The 18671-nt window shown below is 44.1% G+C and overlaps 1 protein-coding gene across 1 annotated transcript in view; it reads right to left on the reverse strand.

Annotated features, from left to right (window-relative positions):
* GALNT17 (polypeptide N-acetylgalactosaminyltransferase 17) overlaps positions 1-18671 on the reverse strand; it is a 223771-nt gene that overhangs the window by 161426 nt on the left and 43674 nt on the right. Inside the window, exon 2 of the mRNA XM_009678155.2 lies at positions 3541-3724. Within this exon, the coding sequence (XP_009676450.1) occupies positions 3541-3724 (184 nt within the window). The remainder of the gene's footprint in view (positions 1-3540; positions 3725-18671) is intronic.

Consider the following 18671-nt stretch of genomic DNA (forward strand, 5'->3'; position numbering starts at 1 on the left):
AAGAAGACAGTATCTCCAGCCTGTTCTTCAGGGATACATGCAGAAGTTCTGCAGTCCATGGGCAGCATTTTGGGTACTTCTAGTCTAAAAGTATTAATTGTTTCTCATCTCAAAAGCCAGAAACCTAATCAAGCTAGACAGAAGCACGTGCTGCTCGCCCCTATCCCACTGTTCAGCAGCATGGCTTGAATCAAGACCCCTTGCACCAAACTACGAGTCCTCAACTATTTTAGCCAAATGAGTACCTCTGCTGGTGAGCACAAGCGGTGATCCTGTTATCTGAGACACGTTGAAAGCACGTTACATCATCACACCTAACATGAACTTTTCTTCTCAGAGGAGGCCAGGATCAGCATCACTAAGCTCAAAATTGAGGTCGTAGAGGCACATCTACCTGGAACAAGCCCTTATTGGGTCAGTACTACGCACATTTCATACACCCGTACGATCAGCAGGTCTCCTTCAGGACTCAGTCTAGTGTAAAGCCCCATATCACTCAAGCACAAACACAAGGGAAGGCTCTCTACCTCCCAGCCTCAGCTTTTAAGAGAAGAAAAAATAAAATCTCTCAAATAAAGTGTGTTTTATAACCAAAATTAAGATGACAACTTAAACCAGCCAAAAGACCACAGTTCCTAAAATCAAGACAAGCAAGGTACTTTGCCCCAGGAAAGACCCTACCTTCTCTTAAGAGCCACCCTGTGTCCAATACCTCTTGGAAGGTTTTCGTCAGAGAAACTTGCCTCTGTCCTTCCTGTCCTCTCTGGACAGAGCCTCAGAAGCCCATCAGCTGGGACTGCTGATGCCTTCCCATTGCCAACAGCTGCCTACAACATCACTCTGAGCTGAGACACCTGCTCCTCTGAAGCCTTACAGATGCCAACTACAAGGAGCAGAGAGTCCAAATACAGAAGAATTACAAGATGTGCCAAACTCACCCTAAATTTTCCCCTAAGCTTCTGCTACTCTCCTTTACCTTGACCACTGTCACAAACAGGAGACAGGAAACTGGACTAAGAGATCTGACCCAGCATAAATCAGCACTCAGGGGAGCAGCACTCATTCACGTTTATCTTATTATTTAAAGAGAGAAAGTTAAAAGGAAAGAAAAGAAAAGCAGCACCTCAAAAGCATCCAAGTAGCAGGGACAGTACCTGCCTAAGAAGGCTTTGAGTCTGTCAGCATTCCAGGTGTTGAACAGCCTTTCCTTGAACTAAATAAGCTTTACTGCTATATTTAAAATTAATACGTGCTTTGCAATGCTTATCAACTAGAGGGTTTCAACAGTTTTCCCACTAATGCTGCAATTTCAAAACCATTTAGGCTAATTTCCTTTGACTTGAATCTATTTTAATCAGAGACCAGGATACTCGACTTAAATGGTTTGTATTAAACCCTTCATAAAATCAGCCATAAAATTGCTTGCACGAAATAGACAATGAATCTTGAAGTCAGGAGTAGAAAAAGCTGAAACTTTTCAAATTCTCCAGCAAAATCAAGCTTATATCATAACCAGACAAACTGCCTTCTTACAATACCGAGACAATTGATCCCTAAAAGAAGCAACAGCCAAAACACACTACGGAAGTTCTTATACAGATAGAAGATGCTAAGTTACGTAACTGCAGTACCCAAAACTCTCTCCTCCAAAGTATTAGCCACCCTTCAAAATTATGTATATTTAATAAATTGCTGTCTTCTCTGTTCTCTCCGCCATCCTCCTATGAAATGATTGATATTTGCTCTAAAGAAGAATATAATGCAAAACTAAAAATGTCAGAATTAATCCTTAGCACCCCCTCCAAGATCTGGAAAAAACTTAATTCTCATTTTAGTTCTCATACAGTGATGCTGGCTCTACTAGAAGTCAGAGTTCTGGATAAAAAATTAAAGTGAGAAGCTCAGATTCAGGTTAACTGCTAGAGAAGGTCTCACTTCAAGGATTTTTCATTGTAGGCCGATCTGCATATCATACAGCCAAAGGTACAATTTGTACCTGCAATTCATTTTGTCCAGACAAACCATACCAGCGGAATTGGAGGCTGGGCCTTCAGTTCCTTTGAAAACTCATCCAAATATTGCTGTTGTCAGTGGTTGACAGACTTGGAAACTATGAGTGGCTGTTTGAAATTCATGCAGCATGCAGAGAAGTGAAGGAAAAAAAAGCTCTCCATGAACTACTCACTTCCTTAACGATTTGCCAGTATGCTGGAGCCATGTAGCTGCATTCCCCTTGCTGCATGACTTTCAATGGTCTGCAGATCCCGGACAATAGCTTTGTCACTGGCCTAATGACACAGGCATTGGACATGTATCTCTCAGAATCTAAATCTTTCTCAGCTCATTTTTTATCAGAGCTTTCACTCCAGTACTGGACAAATTGACGCTTTCCTATTTCAAGGAACACTCTGCTAGCCCTATCTAAAATTAAGTTTCATAAAGATAAACTTACAGTACATCATTTCCCACACTCTTAATAAAATGATCTGGCATCTCATCTGTCTATTTTTCTCCAGTGCTTAGCCAGTAAACGTAATCATCATCACAATCTTAAAGGGTCATCCCGGAAAAAATAGGAGAGAAAGGATATTGCCATCGGATCCATCAGGATCCCTTCAAAGGCACCTGCATTGAGGTGTCACTCCTCAGGAGCGAATTCTCACACAGAATTGTGTGCATTGCCAGGACACTGCAATGTAGACCAGAGACAGTATCGCTTGATCACCCTGACCACAAGAGATGCTCTTTCTGATGGATGTTTTAAGCGTTTTCTCATGCCTTCTTCTGTCACTGATGTGAAGACCTCTCAGGAGCGGGACTACAGAGGAGGTTGGTCGCCCTGCAGGACGTAGCCAACACCAGGGCAGAAGGCACCATACACACCAGGAATACGGCTCCTGGGCACCCCCGATCCGATGTTCATTTACGCAGCAAGGTCACGTATCCAACTTACAAAATAGGCATGTGTTAACCCAGTCTCTGTTTTCTCTCTCATCTTTAGCTGAATAGTTAAAGTGGTCCTGCCCCTCACAGGTATCAACACCTCTGGGATCATTAAAGACCGACACGAGATCACAAACGAGAGTCCCACGAGAAGTACTCTGCTAGGAGGAGTGTGAGGGGCAGCAGTAGAGACTTGAGATCCCTGGAAATCTTGCAGGGACACGAAGGAGCTGACAAGAAAGGAGAGAGACTCTTACTACAGAGTAACAAACATCAAAGCCAATAGCTCAGTGAACACCACTTTGCTGACTAGGGCGGATGTGAGCTTCTGATCACATTACCACCACCAAAAATAATATATTGCCTTAGAAGAAAAAAAAAAAAAAGATAGAGGAATGGGAAGAAACCAGTTTTTTTCCCAATAAATTCTTTTTGAATCTCAGGCTCAGTTGAACTACATCAGTTGTTCATTACTGAACATTGCCCTGCGGATGACAAGCAGGGAAGAGCAAATAGTATCAAACCAGAATACGAAAGCAGTCATCTAGCTGGGGCACTAGAACGTGTGCACTTCCTCACAGAGCAAGTGGTACTTACTTGGTTGGACGATAATCTGGGATGGAACGATCCAGTGAAATTTTCTCACTGAGGTAGGAGTTGTAGCCATATTTCTCGTGAGGTCCCTTAGCTCTTTCTTCCTCCTCAGGGGATAGGGTGGCTGGAAGACCACCTTTGCCACGTCCACCATAGCCTTCAATGAGACCAAGTGACTTAGACAAACCTCGAGAGAAAGAAAGCCACCATCACTGTTAAGTTCACCACCTTTATTTCAAAGTTATCAAAGAAACAGAACTCATCTCACCAACCAATATGTTTTAGTTCAGTTTTCTGAAAATGTTTCATTTTGTTTCAAATTCTAGTTTCAAATTTTGAAATTCTTCACAGCTCAGGCATTATATCCCCAAAGAACTCTGCCACCAGCATCCATTGGTAACCTGTCCCTGGGATCTGTGCATTTATTTAGTTGTTAGGAAGGTTATTTAGGCCTCCTTCCCATTCTCAGAGAGGTAATTACATATAAGGTTAGATGTCCCCAGGAGAAGGATAGGTTGAACACAGAATAACAATAAAATAGGGTTGCTTAACTGCCAAGAGAATGAATTTTTGCTCGGTATAAACAGTGAACAGCATACAAATGTTACGGATTTAAAAACAATTTCCTTTCAAAGCTTTCTTATCTTTTAAAGTATACCATTCCTAGACCTTTATCAAATGGAATTATTTATTTATATCTGCATAGAGAGAGGAAATAAGCAAAGTTCAAAATGAGCTGCATAAAAGGAGCTATGCCGATGATTTGGTGATGACTGTGGGAAACCAAGTTCATGCTCATGTTTTTATTTATTACATAGAATGCCTGGGATTCTAATATTTTTCATTGTCTTTTTGTCAGAAAACAAGAAATGTGATGATTCTGTTGATTTTTTTAATCAAGACACCAAGATATACTCCTCTTTGTTTTAATGGTAGATAGTCCTCATTCTGAGTGCAGAACTGACTCTCATCAGCATAATGTTTATGAAGGCACAACAACCTTGAGGTCAGGCACATGGCTTAGCGATCCAAGAGTTCAGTCCTACTCCCAAATTTGCCTTTGATTTCTGTTCCTCTGGACAAAAAAGTAGTTTCCCCACCTCCAAGACTTAGATTATAATACTTTTTTTCTTAAAAAGTAGTGTTGTGAGGCAGTAAGAAAATCATCTATGAATGTAAATCAGTTTGAAGCACTTGAATAGAAATAACTGTCATCATTTCTTGTGACAAGGAATCTGTAAACTGTTAGAAAGCTGCTGAGAATTGATGGGAGTCCCTCAGACTGCACTGGGATTGATTAGATTTAATCTGAGGGCAATAATAACAAACGCACCATAAGGAGAAACTATACTGTGACAACGGGATGGATCAGATATCCAGACTGCCCTTTTCCATCTCCAGGTTCAGCAATGGCTAGAGGACAACATCAAGAAAAGTGAGAAAGGTGAAATTTTCTGACCCGCAGAAGGCCAGTGGATGGCTCTGCTAACTTCCTAATCCCAAATGGCTCAGAGGATAAGGTTCAACTTGCTTATAAAGAGAAGAGATACCAATTTCATTTTGTGGCAGCTTCCAGGGTTTCAGATACAGCTTCCAACTAATACAGTATTTTCTAAATATTCTTGCAGAAAGATCACTCTTCAGAAACAGCTGTTTCTGGATCAAAACCACATCTTTTCTCTTCGGGAACAGTGCACCTACAAGATATGCAAAACTCCTCAGCGTAGCCCTAGATCATGTCCTAGTTCTTGTTACAACAAAAAGACAAAACCGCTTCAGTTGATCTGCTGTGTTTTTTTACCATTATAACAAATAAGTTACAAGAGAAACTCATTTTATAATTTTAATTCATTCTTCTTCACCCTCCCCATGAAAAGTTTCTACCAAAAATTATCTGTAGTATCTATTCCCCAAAAGCTTTTGCTATTGGTGCTGTGAAACTATGCAGCTATAAGAAGGGCTGAATAGAAGTGGGAACTTCCAAAGCTGGGTTAGCGCTGGCAGAGGCTCCGTGGATGATCTTAGAGCTCCCTGGCTCTTGGTGCTTGAGTACCTACCCAGTGGGATGTCCAAACTGTTACCATCACAGCCTTTCCCACTCTGCGTAAAATAGGTCTACAAAGCACAGGGTCAGGTTATTTTTTACCAATTATAAGTGTTTAACTAAGACACCCAAGTTAGTACTTCTCCCACAGCTCCTCACTTGAAGTCAATAGGGAAAGACTCATCCCTCCAAGGCTAATTCATCTACTACAAGACCTGAATCAATTTCCAGAGGTGCTTATCTCTATCTTGACTACAGTAATTGGGCTCCCAACTACAGTATTTCAGGAAGTATCTGAAATTAGATGGGATGAATCTGGCTCACAGCATTTAAAATACCAATGCAAGCGCAGGAATTAGCTATACCAACACATCCAGCATTGCTAACTTTGGTGGATCTGAACTGGTGTTAGCAATAGGACAGGACGCCTGGAGCAGGGACATCTCTGCTAAGGAATCCAACTGGCTGTGTGCAAGTCGCAGGGCAGGCGTGCTCTACAGCAAAGCCTCCAGTCCTCCTCCAGCACCGACCCAGACTGGGGAGGTCTCCGCTGCAGAGCCCAACACCACCCTCCTTCCTTGCCCATCTGTGCTTTCTTCCAGAAAAAAGGCACACAGGGGATGGCGCATGGTCAGTCTCTCACCCCATGCTGCTGAGACACCGCCAGAGCAAACGCACAGACCCAGCTCGGGGAAAATGGCCAGCTATCCCCATGGAGAAGGCTCCATTTTAACTTCTAGGCCCTTGCAAAATGAAGCCTTACTAGTGATTACAGAGGTGCCAGTGAAACGCTAAGACATCATTTTATATTCAGCAGCTTTGACTGACAAGCTTATAATGCCATAAACCGCTTTATTCCAGGACCATAATCATGGCAGCACACATGCACCAACATACGTTTATCTCTACTCACTAAATACATTTGCTGAAGTTTATCTCTGCATATGAACTTCTCACTGTTACGTTCTCCTGTGTTAATCCTTCTACTACTATAAACCCTGCCTCAGTAAGTACAAATAAATCCATGTCAACTCCTTTAACCAAAGGATTCAATAAAGAAAGGTGATAGATTCATAGACACTGGGCAGGGTGCTTGGAGTATCACCATCATCCTCTCTTTCAATGCCACCTTACTCAGTAAGGTTAAAAACACCCACGGAGTAGTCACAAAAATGAAAATTCCAGGTGGGAGGTGACAAGCAGGATCTCTGTATTTATCTCCATGCTGGTTAAACTTTTCATCCCCCAGTTTAGGCTGTCAGAACGGTTCATCAGTGCAGCCAGAGTGTCACTTTGGTTTACAGTACTTGGAAGCAAGATTCAAGTAAAGCTTGGCAAGAAAGATAATTCACGTCCACCAAATGGAGGAGGAGAAAGTTTGCTTCCAACTTGCTGAAAAGAAGCCTCAGGGAAGAGAGAGGATCAAAAAGAAACAGTTTCATGCAGACTCTCATCCAGCCAATCTATTAATTCGTTCAGCTTTGTCCTTCAGTTTCACGGCTACACTAAGGAGGACACATTTTGGTAGGCTAGAAATGCCTCTGGCATAACTTCCAAAACAAGCCTCATCTCAGCTCGCGTGGTTACTTCACGCCTGGCAGCAGAGGCAGCCCAGGGAAGGCTCTTTCTCCTTGGGTGGCTCCCAAGACTTTGCATTAACCCACATCCACGTGCATGGGAACACAAGACACGTTTTCAAAAGCCTACGAAGAGCAAGGCTGGATGATAATCTGGTATGGAGCCATCCAGTGAAATGCATACAAATTACTAACGCTTGCAGGGTCATCACTGTATTCCCTTGCTCTACACCAGCACAGCTGCAACAGCTACGCTAGTCCCAGCTGCGATGGAACAGGACACCACACTGATGACCTTAAGGACACAGGCAAGCGGGACCGAACAAACGGTTCGGACGCTTAAAGCTACACACTTAAGGTTTCCATAGGTAGCACACTCATTTTTTCTCATTTTCTGCTTGCCCTTCACAGCCTACATGGAAATGCCATTTAGGTCTCAAAGGACAAGCAATCTCTCGCGTTGCGTTCACACTGCGTAACACCGCAAATGAATGATTAAGTGCCTCTGGTGACGCAGAAGCCGAAAGGGAAAATCGCTTCTGACGCAAGTCGCTCCCTGGGCGCAACCATCAAGAAGAGATGCTTTCCAGCGCAGCCTTTCAGTGTGGATTCACTGGTCTCTCGTAAAGGACGAGCTTTTCCTGCTTTGCCTTGCTGCTACAGACCCACTCCTCTACCTGACACCTTACTAGCATGCACCTGTAGGATCTTCGCACTTTAAAAACCTCCAGCCCTTTGTCATACCTGCTTGAAATAGGCCTGGAGGGACAAAAATTGCAGACGCCGACACAATGAGCAAGAGCACATTTGCATCTGCTTATTTTCTTTAAGAACCAGGGTAGAAAGCAAAACCAGCCTAAACTATTCCCAAGTTACAGACCAAATCTGTTATCATTCTGGGCAGGCACCAAAGCAGAAGTACTGAACCGCTGCCAAAAAGTCTCTCCTTACGCTGGTTCCAGCCTATCTATAGTGATAAACAGCACTAATCCCACATAAAAAAAAACCCTGATCTTCGGCGACTCCCTAGTGAATTTTGCAAACTCATGATATGGTAATGGGCTGCATCAAGATTAGATGCCCAGTGTAGATCAGAGCTCTGAACGGTTTTGAGCTTCACTCATCTTTAAGCCACTATTCACCCGACAAGTACCTTAGGAATGAAAACAAGATTTTTCTCAAGATTTCCTCAAAAATCTGAACTTTTGGACAAAAGGACCATATTGCTCTCATACCGCAGGAACAAAAATAAAAGAGATGCTACTTAAAGCTGCTAATATCTGAACCACTCCTGCTGAAAAAGCCAGACATCAGATTCTCTGGAGAGTGACAAAGTGTTGGTTTTCTTCAAGATGATATAAAAATTTAATCTCTACAGCAAAATTATTCCTACACTGAGTGCAGTTATAGTAAATACATTATTCTCAGCTTAAACCAGCGGCATATTTCATAAGGAGACGGCAGCTTTCTGGGACAGAGAAAACCTTTGGTAAAATACAATATAATGCGATACACAGCCTTCATTTATAAACCACCCAGCCAGACTCCCCAGGCAGCTGGCATGTTGGAAAAGCATTTTGCTACATGTCAGCCTAGATGAAAGAACATGTTAACCCTACCTATATAAACTTTAACCGAGGAAATTTCTTTCATTAGGAACGACAGGGAGCAGGGCAGAATATCTGAAATAGAAAGGCATTTCTGAGAAACAGAGGTCCTGAGCCTTCATAATGGAGGTGGAGGGGGGAAAGAAAGGGAGGAAACGGCATGTGGAAAGATTTCTGGAAAGGCTGATTTTACAGTTGCATCCTTAACCATCGGTTATGTCATTCTGCTACGCGATTTATGGAGTGCCTACAAACCAGACTTATGTATTCCTATACCTTCATGAAGGAAAGAGGAACACGAAAGTAAATAATGATAAAAGAGACAACCCTTTGAAACTGAAAATAAGGGAAGCGTAAAGGAGCAAATTAAAAGCGATGCCTTTGAAAAGCACAGCTCTTACTAAGCACCACGAATCTCGCAGCCCAAATGGCTCTCCCAGGGAAGCTTCCGTCTGGCCTTACTTCAGCCAGAGATCTGAAGGCTAACAAGTAATTTCTGACTGAAGAGAAAAAAGCCAAAAAAAAAAAAAGAATTACATGAATAGCCTAGCATCTGCCATTTGTTGCACTGCTGATACTGCCTCTGTGTGACCTCTCAGTATAGAGAGGAGACAGCCGATAGCCTTTCCGGGGTATTTTATGAGACACTAGAAGGGCCGAATGTAACAGGTAACGCCAGAAATTCTGGAAAATCGCTGAGGTTTTTAGTGTCGTCCTGCTGAACACTGCAAACACAGCCCATTAAAAGGACGGCTCATTAAAGATAGGGTAATTGTCAGGCTAACAGATCTCAATTTTCCTTTGCAGCTTTGCTTAGAGCTGGATTTTGGAAAGAAATCTTGGGGAAAGCAAACTGCAGCTCGCATTAGCAGGTCAGGCGAGACTGCATCAGCCACTCGGACACTGCAAACTGGCGTACGGTCAACGCAGCGCAAATTACATCACCGAAAACGCATCTGACGGCAACCTCGGGATGCTGTCTCAGCCCTACCCCTACCTGAGGCCAGGTTCATTGATACCCAGGCCAGCCCAGACGGATGTTTCTTTAACCTGCTCTTAAAATCCCCCAACAGTACAAAAATCCATCTCTCTCAACAATCTGTTCCCGCGCTTTCCCTCCGCTTGGGGTTCAAAGTTTTCTCAGCGTCTGATCACCTTCCCCAGCTGCAGGTTCAGTCTGCTATTTCATGGGCTCTCCACTATGGACCTGGGAACAGATTTTGCTCCTTTCTCCCTGTAGCTCTCGCTACAAAATTGGTACCCTGTCTCCCCTCAAACGCTTCCTTCGTTAGACTAAATAACACTAGTTCCTCTGCCCGTGGGTCATGTCTGCGTAGCGTGCGACCGAGCGTTGTTCAAGGGTTATGGAAGTTGTCTAGGGAATCCAAAATAAAACAGATTCTATCAGCTTCTCTTTGCTCCCGCTGCCTCCCCGTAGCCTCAATATAGTCTTGCAGGGGAAACCAAAAGCAGCAGCAAAGGGCTTAGAAGATAAGACATCACCTTCTAGGGCAAAGATATAACAATGCAAATAGGGAAAAAAAAAGAGCTAAAAATAGTATTTACCAGAGTCTAGTGGAAAGATCAGTATTCACCTGAACCCTACACAACTTTATGCAGTATCCAGGTAGACACGTGTTTCCCAGGGCTGACCACTCGCCCAAAGCCAGCATATCCTCAAAATTAGATGCTGCAGCAGGCTTCTGACAAAGCCCCCTTGCTAAAGGATCAATGCTATCAACTTCCATTTGGGCAGGATTTTTCCAGTCAGCTGTCTTTAGCACATCTGAATATTTCCTCAGGAGCGGCTGCAAGGACCCGACGAAGCTGCTTGGTATCCTTTGCCATGCAAAGGATTTGTTCATTTATTGCAGAGAAAAACTGGCAAAAGGTGGTTTCAAGAAAATTTCAAACCCTTGCCTTCACACTGAATGACCTCAAAAACCACCAGAAAACCTCGAAAAGCACCAGAAAAATTCTGTTGGACGCACATTTGGCAAGCAGGGATTTTAGCCAGACATACGCTGAAAACATATCATGCTTTACCTGCAATCTAACATATTTCATCTCTAAGATGTCTTAGATGCCTCTAAGACATCTCCTGTGTATGCAAAATTATCTGGATAATTCTTACAAATATTAACTTTTCTAACAGACCCTTAAGAGTTCACTTAAATAATCATTAACAGGTAGATGTGCAAGCATCTTGCAAACTTTCCAGCTGTAAGGGCAGGTAAGCACCAAAACAAACCGGGGATATAATGCCTGACTCATCATTATTAGAGGTATTTAGGGACAGGTTGGTTGGACACCTATCCAAAATGCTTTAAGCAGAGCTGAGCCTACATCAGGAAGGAAGTGGTGAGACAACTTCTCAAGGCTTCTCCCCACCCTGTGGTTTACGAAAAGGAAGGGAGCAGAGCTAAACTGAGTAGCATTTGAAGTCTCTTTTGAAAAATTTTATATAAATCTACAATTTTACACGTATATGTATGTGCATGTATACATGCACATAAATACATACATTCGTATTAGATGTTTTCTTAGCTGTATGGAAACGGAAACATGCAGAAGTCACACTGTTTCTGGTCCTTCACAACTAGAGGGAGAATCGGCACATGTTGCAATTAGGAGCATTTCAAAGCCAGTCTCTCCTTGTTTATGCCGTCACACTACAACGTTTGGGTTGCAAATGATAATTTCCTGACCAAGATTTGCCTCAGGCACAAAAGAACAGAAATCCTTCAAATGGCTGAGGCAGTTTAGCGCAGAGGAGTGATTTGGGCGATTCAAAAACTTGGGACTAGCAGAGGAGTTTGGACATCGATCTACACTTCCTGAAAGTTTGAAGAGTTTAGTGTCTAGGATTCTGCTTTACATTTTTAAGTAACTTGTTGAAAAAAGGCAGCATTTAGCCATGGATTCAGTTCAGGGTTGGAAGACCCAAGAGACCTGGCTAGAGAAAGGAGGACAAGCTCTTTGCAGCTTAGCAGGGAGAGTAATTTGTGCTTTGGTGGGAGACTTCCATGGAAAAGCCAGGGCGTGCAGAGAGTAGTTGCCATCATTTAAGGAGGGCAATCCCCTTCCCAAGCTCGTACCAACATAACCAGCCCAGGCAACGGGGTGCTTCTGGAAGCTCCCCCTTTCAAATGAGAAATTCAAGCCAAAACACCGATCGCCTCATGGTGGCTCTCAATCGCCTCTGGTTTGTCTCAACCAGACCGAATACATCCTGCTGCCCTCAGCTCCATCCACCACTTCAGTCAGATACGGCGTTCCTGCCCTTCTCCTATCTTCACCCTGCTGCTAGGCAGCCGGGTCCTTGCACCCTAAAGCCTCTCTGTATCTGCTGCAGGAAAAGGGGCTCCTGCGACCGGTGCACGCTTCGTAGTGCTCTTGGTGATGAAATATGCTGTAGAAATATGCACATCGTTACACCAGAAGGTACGAGATATGTGTTTTGCGTGAAAGAGTACACATTTTTGCAGCCAACGTATTGATATATCTGAGGCAGTTGCCAAGTAATGGAGTGACCCGCGCGGTGCCATCAGACGACTTTCAAATCCGGATAACGCATTGGGATCTGCTAGGGGGGATGGATGAAGTGCACTTGCAGAAAGGCAAAGAAAAGAGTATATTGGGGCAATCTCACTCGCACGTTATGACATAAATATAAATTTATAACACTGGCCAAGACACGGAGCCATCATATTCTGGAAATATCTGTGTTATTTACTTCAGAAGCGGGGCAGGGAGGGAAGCAAAAAGCAGTAGCTCACAGTGTATAACAAAAAGGAAAATCAGGGCCAGCAACATCACTAAGATCATTCAGAGAGACAGCTGACTCCAGGCACACTGCATCCATGTTCAAGATGTTCGAGAGCTCCAGAGAGCTGACTTTATTAAACCCTGCCTAAGGCCTGCTTTCAAGGATTCAATCTTAGTGGGATGCAGGCACAACCATTTCCCCAACACACAGCAGCGAATTTCCATCAGCTGTTTAAAACCGTCTAAGGCAATCCTTTCATGGTTATTTTAAGGTGGCATAAACCATAATGAAGTAAAGAACTATCATGCCCAGACAACGGTAAGAAATCAAAGGATACAGTTAGACAGACGAGGGGAAAATCTATAGGACAGGCATCCAGCAGAGCCAGACGCGAGTAGTGAGACCAAATTAAAGAGAGGAGGTGCTACAGAATAGATGAATTTGCACGCCTCAAAAACACCTTCACGGTGAGATGTTCTAGCACCAGTCCCAAAAATAGGGTGATGGCCCACCAAATATACCTCCCACATCAACTATCTGGAAGAGGCCAGCAGGTTTAGTCATGAATTCTTAGGCTACTCACATACAAGCGCTGGAAAAAGAAGTCACGACTCTTGACCTATCGTATTAAATTGCTGTCTTTAGTGTTCGTCCCCTTGCTGCATCCCTGAACTTTGTTCAGGGCAGGGACTGTGCGTAGAGAGCACCAACCACTCCCACCTTGCATATTTTTTGCTTTGGAAAATACCAGTTTGTCAAAACCTTTCAAAGAAACATGTTGATTTTAATCATGATTTTAATTTTTTTTAAGAAACGAAGTATAGGCTTCAGGTTTCCACCTATTTGCTTCAATCAGATCAGTATGGAAAGTTTCAGTTTTGCAGCTGTCCTTATTTAAATCTTTAATTTTTTTTTCTTCCGTTTCAAAACTTTTGCAATTTACAGCCTAACATTTAATTTTCAAAACAGAAAACAGCACAGGCACAGGCAGCTCAGATCTAGGGAAGCACTCCCAAAGCGCTGTAACACAATGAAGGAAGTACTTGTTCTAAATGTGGGCGCTGTTGAGAGATGCATTATTCACCTTTCCCCCAACACAAAGACCCTCTTTCCCCTTTTCCTCCAAAGTAGCAAACGGGCACTGTCAGCACTGCTAGCACACACTACCCCTAGGCATATTGGGGCAGCACAGAGGCCTACACTTCTTGGACCCAACAGACTAGACCCAAACCTAATAGTCCAAGGCAGCCAAGGCAAAATATAGGGCATAAAAGGAAAGCAGAAGGCAGTTGTTGCAGTGGGTTTTCATGGATGGAAACCTGCAATATCGGAGGGAGGGATGCAATTCCCACTGCGCTGGTGATGGAAGAGCAATCGAGAAGCCTCTGACGGCACGCACAGAAGGATAACGTCCGGAGAAAGAGCTGGTGGAAGGAAGAACGAGGACGGGGATGACATTAAGAACGTCAGCGACTGGGGTTCAATTTATTCCCGAGGACGCTCTCTGCACTGTGGGTGAATTTCACGCATTTTCCGCCACTTCGGTGGCTGCACACACCATGCTCCACAGGTTGCTCCCTCCTTTTGTCCTGCAGCATGATTTGTCTGATTTCAAAGTACTGTCATTTATTTCTGCACAACAGCTTGCAAGAAACACCTGCAGGCCAGTTTTGCCTTTTTTCCCCTTAAAGCCAGACCAGTAACAGCATGTGAGCAGGGCTGGCTGCTCCACGGCTAAACACGTATCTAAAAGCTGCCTGCGGAGGCTCCAGGATGGATGGGGGACGCAAGGCATGCGACTGCTACTACAAATGCTCTACGAGAGGCGAATGCTTTGTGCGGGGAGCAAGATATCACACCTCCTTTTCACCCTGATGGCAGCAGCGAGGTTAAAGTGCAACACTAAAAGCTTTGTCCAGCAAAACATCTGCAATGAGTTCACATACAGCTATGGAAAACAGGACGGACTAGCATATGAGGTTTGCGTATTAGCAGCCTACCAGTGTAATATAACATAAACCATGACAGGACTTTACATTAGAAGCCTGATACTGTCTCAGCAACTTTAAAGATCAATTTAGGGTGTGTTACCATTCAAAAAAAAAAAAAAGGTCCCTGGCCCATATACCTAATGGTCTATTGATGTGGCAAACCCTGAAATATTAGTTCTGTAGTTGAGTTCGCTGAAGCACCTGAGTGAGTCACATGCACGCTGGCTGAATCAGTGCCCAGGGTAGCTGGGGCCACCGGTCAGCCATGTGCCCATTTGGGTGATGAATTAAGCAATCCTCTGCAACTTTATTCCGACAAACTAGATTGCAATTCAAGTGAGCACAAACCACCTTGCCTTCCCATTTGAGCTGCCTGGAAATCAGTCTGGCAGTACGTGCGAGTACTGGGTGACGTAAGCCCTACACGCAGAAGATGGCTGGAGCGATACACTGAGCTCTCCTCGTTTATTTTGAAACCCATTCCAAGCACCAGAAAGTACAAAGGAAAATCAGGGTGCACTGCACATGAAAATACTTTTTTTGGCAAAAGCAGGTTAAGAAGTTCCCAAACTCTTCTGCTTTCAGCAGCAAATCCTCGCTTCTCCCGTTTGTGCTGATGCAGTGATTTGCGGGGCTGGTCTGTAAAGTAGCCCAGCGAGAGCTGCCTGCGTCCTAAGTCACCTGCGGCTGAGGGAATCTGAGAGAGAAAATGTGCTTCCTGAGTACTCATCCCTGGGTTGCCACTACTAGATACCTACCACTAGGCACCGTCGGAAATCCAGGGCAAACCTTGTGCTTGACTCGGTGCAGCTGTTTGTATAATCCAGTATAAAACTGGACTTCTGGGGGCAGCACAGTCCATCCTCCCCCCATCCCAATCCTTTCGCATCCAGGAAGAGCTGCCGCTTGGGCACACCACAGAAGTGGCAAGCAGCAAGGCAAGGCTAGGATCACACAGAGCCAGAGATGGGGGAAACACAAATTTCTCCAGCCTATCTTGCCCCCAGAGAAACTGTGACCTGAGTTATATCTGCAGCAGGACCACCCAAGGGGAACCGGAGCAGAACGGCAGCAACAAGCACAGCACAGAAACAGGAAGAGCACAGCACCCACAAAAACACAAGTCAACACTTTTAAAGTCCCATCCAAAGGTTAGTAACTAGGAATCTATTACATCACATACTTCCATAAGAAACTGTTAGTATTTGGGGTTTCTTTTAATGCACATTTCTGTTTTCCTTTTTGTAAAACATTTCCTTTCTCTGTGGATTGGCCTATAGTTTTCTCTATTAGACTAGGATAGAGGGAAAAAAGGTCGGCATTTTGTAAGAAAGAAGATGAGGAAATGCCACATTTTAGGGTGGATATTATAAACACCAGGCTAGCTAGTCCGGTTTCTTTCGTTACACAACGGATCGCACGCTCACCGCGCAAACTGCGTCAGCTCAACGCGCAGCAAACCCAGACCGGCACCTCGCTCGTAGAGCCCCGGATGCCAGGGAAGGGGAAAAAGGCAGAAAACCAGCAACTCTCACCAAAGCTGACCCAAGCAGAGTACCCATACCACCGACATGGCACACCAAAGCCGTGGGAACTAGTGAGAAAAAAGTATGTGGGACCACACCAGGAGAAGTATGTTTTTGCAGGAACCTGCTGCAGATCTGTCCAAGTTTCTCTACAAGGGCCCTGGGCTCCTTAACATCCCTCCCAGGGCTGCCCTAAACCTGCTCATTAAATTATTCTCTAAAGACCACGGTATTACAGAAGACCTGATATTGCCCACAGTGGGCTTTTCCAAAAGAAATAAGAACAACCTGAAGCCAACGTGTAATTATTATGCAAATATATTTGTAGAAAGAGAAACTCTAGGTTAATATATGTATCTTCAGCAACTGCATACATACTTCTTCCTCCTAATTACCTTTTACTGAGCTGTGAACTTACTACTTACTTTCTAAGGTCAAGAAATTCTATTTTACAGGATTTTGCTTAGTGCATTTAATTTCTTTTATAGTACCTGCTCTGGCTGTGCTCAGATGCTATTTTCACTTGGCAACCGGAACAATTTATCGTTGGTTTACTGGTGTGCATTCAGTGCTCTCAGACATACAGGACACCCCAGAGAGTGCTTCTCTCTCCAAATTTTTTCCCATCTGTTTGTGCTTTGCAAATAGGTCAGAGGGGTGACATGCTTTGACTTGCAACATCTAAAGACAGAAGCACAGGCGCTAGTTTGGTCATCGGAGAGGAACGTTCCACACTGTGATGCCGCTGCTCTTGTACACATCCACGCCATCCAAACTACCCATTATTAATGGACCCAAGGTGTTTTATGTATTGCTGTAACGAACAGAAACATCAGCGTAACAATAGATATCTCTTAGACACAGACCTGGAACTGCACTATTATTTCTTAGTCTCTAGATTGCTAATGGTGAAGGCAGACCTCGTTTAGTTCAAATACTATCACTGTCAAACCCAAATACAAGTTACTGAAGTCAGTGAAACTTCTCAGGTGTTTAGGTAAAGCTTATGCTTAAACGCTTTGCCGGACAGGGATCTCGAAGGAGAACGGGAGACTGCTCTCTGCTGCCAATGCAAACTTATGAACGGGTACACTGTACGGCACAGTGAACAATCCCTAGGAGGCCACAGATTTGTGACAATTTAACTCTGTGTTTCTATAGAGAGCGTCTGGTGATAGACACTAAGTGCTTTAAAAATATAATTAATGCTCAAAGCACTCCTGAGAGGGAGCTAAATATCTTACTCAGATTTTAAGCTACCTGGAGTAGGACTGTCCTTATTCTTCTCGTAAAACACCCAGGACAACAGGGTCTCGGTCCCACTGTGGCTGGTATTTCAAGACAACACAAGTAAAAATATACCTCATTCATTTTTTTTCAGATGGCCAAACACAGACAATCTGTCCAAAGTGATTTAGCCAGAAAACACCAGTGTTTAGAGTCCTTATGAAATCAAAAGTCGAGAACAAAAACCTGGGCTCTTTTACAGCAGTAAACGCAGCAAATTCTGCTGAAGACAGAAAAGGTGAGGGACTTTTCTTAGGACAGGTCACACCATCTTTTACAGAAGTGTTAAAGGGGAGCTTTCTCCAGAGGCCCTCCATCTCGAGTGACCAAAATCAACACCTGGCCATACCTGAGCACTGATCACACCACGGCAGGACTCTCTGTGATCGCCTCCCTCCAAGAGTTGATGCCAGCGTCACACAGCCAATTTTGAAGGCCAGATAGATCCACCGGGCCATCCTCCGCCACGCATTATAGCGTTGGAGAGTATTTCACTTTTTTGCAAAAGCAGACTGTTTGTGGTCTTTTTTGAGGTCAATGCATTCAATCAAAATGATGACAAGGAGCCCCCAAAGATGGAGCAAGGACTGAAACGTCTGGCGTGTCCTTTGGCCAGCCATGATAATCCTCTTGCCCATGGCAGAGCCTCCTGCACGCAGTTCCATGAAGCTAAACAAATGTGCCCCTCGCAACCACACTAATGAGTAACCCTATCACTGCCCGGCACATAGGAATGGACTGTTACTTCTGTGTCAACATTTACAGTAAAAAACAAAAAATGTCTTGCTATTAATTGATTTAGACAGGCAGGGAGAAAGATGAGATATTAAGGTATTTTAATTAACGCCCAACTTCTTCATCTTGAACAATTTGGGAAGTATCATGCAACAGCTCAGACTGCATGTTATATCTTCCCCTCTCCCTCCCACCTATCCAGGGCGAAATGCAATTAACTTCCACCTCTCACAGCCCGGCCTTTTCACCTTTAAGCAGATTAAGCACTTGAGAAAAAGAAAAGGTTGTTGTACTATACCGAGGGTTGCCAACCTCATTTATTGGCTCCTTCATTTTCCAGGTCAGGTTTACCAGGGAATTCGATTCCCAGGGGGAAATACTGCTGCAGTGGGCAGCGCTACCCTGAGCTGCAAATTCCTGAGCCTTAGCCCATCAGTGCTCAGGTAGGTCCTGGAGGTGCTGTGGAAAACATGCCCTTTCGCAGGGAAGCGAGGTATTACTTACACTCCAAAAGGTAACAAACCCAATGCTCACAGTAGAGGATGAAAACCAGATCTTACTGGGAGCTATGGATAGAGAGGGAGCTGCTCACCTGAGC

Source organism: Struthio camelus, chromosome 16 (genome assembly GCF_040807025.1).
Source record: "Struthio camelus isolate bStrCam1 chromosome 16, bStrCam1.hap1, whole genome shotgun sequence".
Classification (NCBI taxonomy): domain Eukaryota; kingdom Metazoa; phylum Chordata; class Aves; order Struthioniformes; family Struthionidae; genus Struthio; species Struthio camelus.